The sequence below is a fragment of the Bufo bufo genome, chromosome 1 (assembly GCF_905171765.1).
Source record: "Bufo bufo chromosome 1, aBufBuf1.1, whole genome shotgun sequence".
Taxonomy (NCBI): domain Eukaryota; kingdom Metazoa; phylum Chordata; class Amphibia; order Anura; family Bufonidae; genus Bufo; species Bufo bufo.
This window is the reverse complement of record NC_053389.1, coordinates 3,690,373-3,696,372: the sequence shown is the minus strand read 5'-3', so window position 1 is coordinate 3,696,372 and position 6,000 is coordinate 3,690,373. Positions and strand designations below refer to the sequence as shown.

Genomic DNA, 6,000 nt, shown 5'->3' with positions numbered 1-6,000 from the left:
GTAGGTTAAAAAAAATCCCATGAAAGGTCCTCTTTAAGTTGCTATGGATGGCCTCGAAGGATTGGATTTCTAAACCTCAACCCCCTGGAACACCCCAAGCACATCCAGGACTGTCAGCTTATGGGCGGGACTTACACAAACCCTAAATTTAAATTTGGGACTGCTGTCTACTATGGCTTTCAAGCACATCCCACAGATGACAATCAATTGATATCTGGGAATGTGGAGACAAGTCACCACATTGATCTCTTTGTCATGTTCCTCATCCCTGGCCAGTGTTTTCGGGCTGAGATAGGCTACTACTATTAGTGGGCACTGCTGCCATGTTGGGGCTACTTGTCTGTACAGTGGTTAGGTAGTTGGTACATGTCACATGATACCAGGACAAAGGATTCCAGCGGAACAGAGCATCACACTGCCTCCACTGACTTATATTCTTCTTGTTGTGCCATCTCTTTCACAGGTAAGTGACACCCACCCACCCATTTATCCACATGATTAACATGTAGCATGATTCCTCAGACCAGGTCGTCTTTCACCCATAGAGCACTTGTGCCATAGCTTCCCTAGGTGATGCACACCCACCTGGCCGTCCACATGATTTAATATGATTCATCAGACAAGGCCATTTTCCTACAGTGCACCACACCACAGGTAAGTGACACACACATACACTCTGCCGTCTACATAATGTAACATGATTCATCAGACCAAGCTGCCTCCTTCGTTGCTCCAGTTCTGGTGCTCTTGTGCCCATTTCAGATGCTTTCAGTGGTGGGCAGGGATCACATATCTTTTCTGACCGATCTACGGGTACGCAGCCTCATACACAAAATCTGTGATATCCTGTGTGTCCTGACTTTCTGCTCCTGTAGTGCCCTAAAGTAGGGTACTTTGAAGTTTGGACATTTGTGGACATTTGCCCCTGTTTCCCCTATGCAAAGTTATAAACGTCTTACTTTATTTTACTTGAAAGGGTTAACGTGCACTGTTTAGTACTGTATAACTGAATTTTATATGTTGTGATATATATCCTGTTCATTTGCACTGTATTTGTGAGGCTCTGTGGAAATGGTTAATGAATACTGAGAGACTTTTGAGACTTTTAAGCTGTTAATTTTTCACAGCTGCCATAGGGTTTAAAGAAGACCATGTTATTTTGGGAAAAACCCAGACTTGTTTCTGTCTGGAAAAACTGCTGTGTCATTGACATTAAGTACCATTGAAGCTGTAATGTAAGTCTATGAGAGACGGGAAGTGTAACATTGTATCTGTTTGTGCTGAGATTCTCCACTCCACCCCTCCCACTAGAAGGTTCTAGTCTAACTAGAAACTATATACAAGGAGAACGGTCAGAGCCCCCTAGTGTTCTGCAGTTAGGGACCAGTGCTTGGAGGGGAGACTCTGCCAGACTACTGAGTGACCAGAAGAAGACGCTGAGATGGGGACGCTGAGCCACAGACCATGAATCAACAGCCCTGTGACCAAGGAGCCACCTGGACTACTGAGCTAAAGACCGTGTGCCTCCAGCCTTTGGCTTTCTGAGTGAGGGACATCTAGCTCAGGTCTTTCCTCAGCATCAAACCCGTCTGCCAGGGAGGAGACTGGAGAAGCCGGCCCTATGCCTCGCCTGGATTGTTTTGTATCTAAATTCCTCCAGTAAAGAAGCTTTCTGGTTAACTGCAGACCCTGACTCTCTGGCCTTATTTCCCATTGGGGTCCTCCACACCTTACCATCCCTTTCGGAGAGCAGCAACACATGGTGACACCTTGACAGTGTCTGGGGGACACAGTGTTGCATTGGAGCTACCCCTAACCCGACCACTTTACTCCCCAGTTATAACCACTGTGAAAATGGAGGTGCACCTGGATGTGCTGTTCCCTGGCTGCTATTAAAGTTCTTGTTGTGTGATCTGCTGTTTGGTTATGAAGATTCGATGAGTCCAGGGAATGAAATCCTCTGAATCCAGAAAGCAAACAGACTCTCACACAGAGTAACTTCGCACAGCAGATTGCACCGGTGGTGAAGTTATTACACTGATGTAAAACATAAAAACATAACCCCCCCCCCCCCCCCCGGTGTAATCTTCTGAGCAGAGTTAGGGTGCATTCACTTGAGTGTTTTGTGGGTTTGAAAAATTGCGGATACCGGCCATGAGACCCCGGCCTGCTTACCAGAACAATCTAGCCCATAAAGGCATAGCTCATGTGGGGAGGAAGCAATCCATAAATACAATATTTCATTAACAACCAGCACAATTATCACATGCACTTTACCAATAACCCTACTGCATAGAGAAAAATGTCCAAAAGTAGAACATAAAGCACATATATAAAACACAGCGGCTATGGTAGTTCTGTGGGGTCAGACCAGGCAGGCCACACTTCAACCCCCATGCACATGAGCCTGGGTGCCCATGAAAAAGCACCTTTGGTAGGTACTGACCACTACATACCAGGATCACCTCACAGGACCACTCGCTCTGGAGATGATCTGACCCCATCGTCTACACTCTCAGTAGCTAAGATTCTTACTTTTGCTAATTTTTCCTGCTTCAACACATCAACTTAAAGACTTGACTGATTACTCACTGCCTGACATCCCCCCGATTGGACACCGGGTATCAGTGGCATCTACCTTATTCACAGGGACATCGGGTATAGATTGGTGGGGGGACTTGTGGATGAGTTGGTCTTTTGGAAAAGTTTAACACTATACAACAAAGCAGTGTTTTGTAATGTGAAGGAGTCTTTGTGAAGATGACGATGATCGATGAAGCCCAGTGACCTGGAAGCCTCAGATTGCATGTCCATGACACAGAGGGATGATCCAAGTCCGCCCGACTGAGAGATTCTGCTCCTGCTCATATAGGGGGGTGTCAAGCGGTGGATCCCCTCTTTAATGTCCATATACTGGTGTCTTCCAGATGAGACCACCCCTGTAAATACATGTCACCTTACGGTCTTTAGGTCTTACCTATAACTAGTGAGCACACATCATTGGATCCATAATGGTTTCCACTGCACGTCAGCTTCATTCCAAGAGAAAACTGCTGGGAAGGCACCTCCATCATGGCTTCATCAAACGCACTTTGACTAAATTTTTCATACGTCAGTTGCACAACAGCAGGTGGGTTACCTCCAGGCCACTTACAATAAAGGTGGACACCTCCAGCTGAACGCTCTGCCCCACACTGGATATGTCCATCTGGAAACCCTGTAGGTTGAAACATTCATGTTAAAGGGGTCCTGGATTCTGCCTCCCAGAAGCAGACTGTAGCAGGAGGGTATGGTGTGGTAGAAGAACATGTCCTGACCTCTAGGTAACAAGTGCAGAACAGCTAATGATATAACATAGGAAAATGACTTCATGTCCATGTTTTTCACCAGCCCTTCTGCTACAAAACGTGCAGTGTATAAAATGTTCCTGTAGACAGTGCTCTTAGTGGTTTCTGTAGGTGCACTCACATGATAGATTAAAGGGGCCACTTGTCTCACTGTTTAGGTAGTTGGAGACTCTACAGGTGAAGGTTCCCTCATCGCTCCTCGAGACCGGACTGATGACAAGAGTAGAGTTGCTATTGATCAGCTTATAGCGAGGGTTGTCAGGCAGCGGTAAGTCATTTAACATCCAGCTGTAAGTTACTTCTGTGCCATAGGAAGAACAGATGAGGGAGATGGCCTCCTTCTCCGCAACAACGGGATGGGTGACATTACTGCGCAGAGTTACTTCAGATACATACACTGCAGGAGAGAGCAGAAGACAAGAAGTCAAAGTGAAAGGAAATGTCACCGACCGCAGGACAGAGCAGAAGACAAGGAGTCAAAGTGCAAGGAAAAGTCACCGACTGCAGGACAGAACACAAGACAAGGAGTCAAAGTGCAAAGAAATGTCACCGACTGCAGGACAGAACACAAGACAAGGAGTCAAAGTGCAAAGAAAAGTCACCGACTGCAGGACAGAACACAGGACAAGGAGTCAAAGTGCAAGGAAAAGTCACCGACTGCAAGACAGAACACAAGACAAGGAGTCAAACTGCAAAGAAATGTCACCGACTGCAGGACAAAACAGAAGACAAGGAGTCAAAGTGCAAAGAAAAGTCAACGACTGCAGGACAAAACAGAGGACAAGGAGTCAAAGTGCAAAGAAAAGTCAACGACTGCAGGACAGAACACAGGACAAGGAGTCAAAGTGCAAGGAAAAGTCACTGACTGCAGGACAGAACACAGGACAAGGAGTCAAAGTGCAGAGAAATGTCACCAACCTCAGGACAGAACACAGGACAAGGAGTCAAAGTGCAAGGAAAAGTCACTGACCTCAGGACAGAACACAGGACAAGGAGTCAAACTGCAAAGAAATGTCACCGACTGCAGGACAGAACAGAAGACAAGGAGTCAAAGTGCAAAGAAAAGTCACCGACTGCAGGACAGAACACAAGACAAGGAGTCAAAGTGCAAAGAAATGTCACCGACTGCAGGACAGAACACAGGACAAGGAGTCAAAGTGCAAGGAAAAGTCACCGACTGCAAGACAGAACACAAGACAAGGAGTCAAACTGCAAAGAAATGTCACCGACTGCAGGACAAAACAGAAGACAAGGAGTCAAAGTGCAAAGAAAAGTCAACGACTGCAGGACAAAACAGAGGACAAGGAGTCAAAGTGGAAAGAAAAGTCAACGACTGCAGGACAGAACACAGGACAAGGAGTCAAAGTGCAAGGAAAAGTCACTGACTGCAGGACAGAACACAGGACAAGGAGTCAAAGTGCAGAGAAATGTCACCAACCTCAGGACAGAACACAGGACAAGGAGTCAAAGTGCAAGGAATAGTCACTGACCTCAGGACAGAACACAAGAGAAGGAGTCAAAGTGCATGGAAAAGTCACCGACGGCAGGACAGAGCACAAGACAGGGAGTCAAAGTGCAAAGAAATGTCACCGACTGAAGGACAGAACACAGGACAAGGAGTCATAGTGCAAGGAAAAGTCAACGACCGCAGGACAGAGCAGAAGACAGAGTCAAAGTGCAAGGAAAAGTTACCGACTGAAGGACAGAACACAGGACAAGGAGTCATAGTGCAAGGAAAAGTCAACGACTGCAGGACAGAGCACAAGACAGGGAGTCAAAGTGCAAAGAAATGTCACCGACTGAAGGACAGAACACAGGACAAGGAGTCATAGTGCAAGGAAAAGTCAACGACCGCAGGACAGAGCAGAAGACAGAGTCAAAGTGCAAGGAAAAGTTACCGACCTCAGGACACAACAGAAGACAAGGAGTCAGAGTGCAAAGAAATGTCAACGACTGCAGGACAGAACACAGGAGAAGGAGTCATAGTGCAAGGAAAAGTCACCGACCTCAGGACAGAACACAAGAGAAGGAGTCATAGTGCAAGGAAAAGTCACCAACGGCAGGACAGAACACAAGACAAGGAGTCAAAGTGCAAAGAAATGTCAACGACCTCAGGACAGAACACAGGAGAAGGAGTCATAGTGCAAGGAAAAGTCACCGACCTCAGGACAGAGCAGAAGACAGAGTCAAAGTGCAAAGAAATGTCACCGACTGCAGGACAGAACACAGGAGAAGGAGTCATAGTGCAAGGAAAAGTCACCGACCTCAGGACAGAGCAGAAGACAGAGTCAAAGTGCAAAGAAATGTCACTGACTGCAGGACAGAGCACAAGACAAGGACTCAAAGTGCAACGAAATGTCCCCGACCACAGGACTGAGCATAACACAAGGAGTCAAAGTGCAGGGAAATGTCAACAACAGCAGAACAGAACACCGAATAAGGAGTCAAAGTGCAAGGAATTGTCACTGACCGCAGAACAGAACACAGGACAAGGAGTCAAAGTGCAAGGAAAATTCCCTGACCACAGGACAGAGAAGAAGACAAAGAGTCATAGTGCAAGGAAAAGTCACCTACTGCAGGACAGAACACAAGACAAGGAGTCAAAGTGCAAGAAGAAGTCGCAGACCGCAGAACAGAACAGAACACAAGACAG

At 46.7% G+C, this 6,000-nt stretch overlaps 1 protein-coding gene across 1 annotated transcript in view; it reads right to left on the bottom strand.

The window, feature by feature from the left end:
* Positions 1 to 3,442: 3,442 nt before the first annotated feature.
* LOC120986844 (pregnancy-specific beta-1-glycoprotein 9-like) overlaps positions 3,443 to 6,000 on the bottom strand; it is a 90,331-nt gene continuing 87,773 nt past the window's right edge. The window contains exon 6 of the mRNA XM_040415547.1: positions 3,443 to 3,744. Within this exon, the coding sequence (XP_040271481.1) occupies positions 3,443 to 3,744 (302 nt within the window). The remainder of the gene's footprint in view (positions 3,745 to 6,000) is intronic.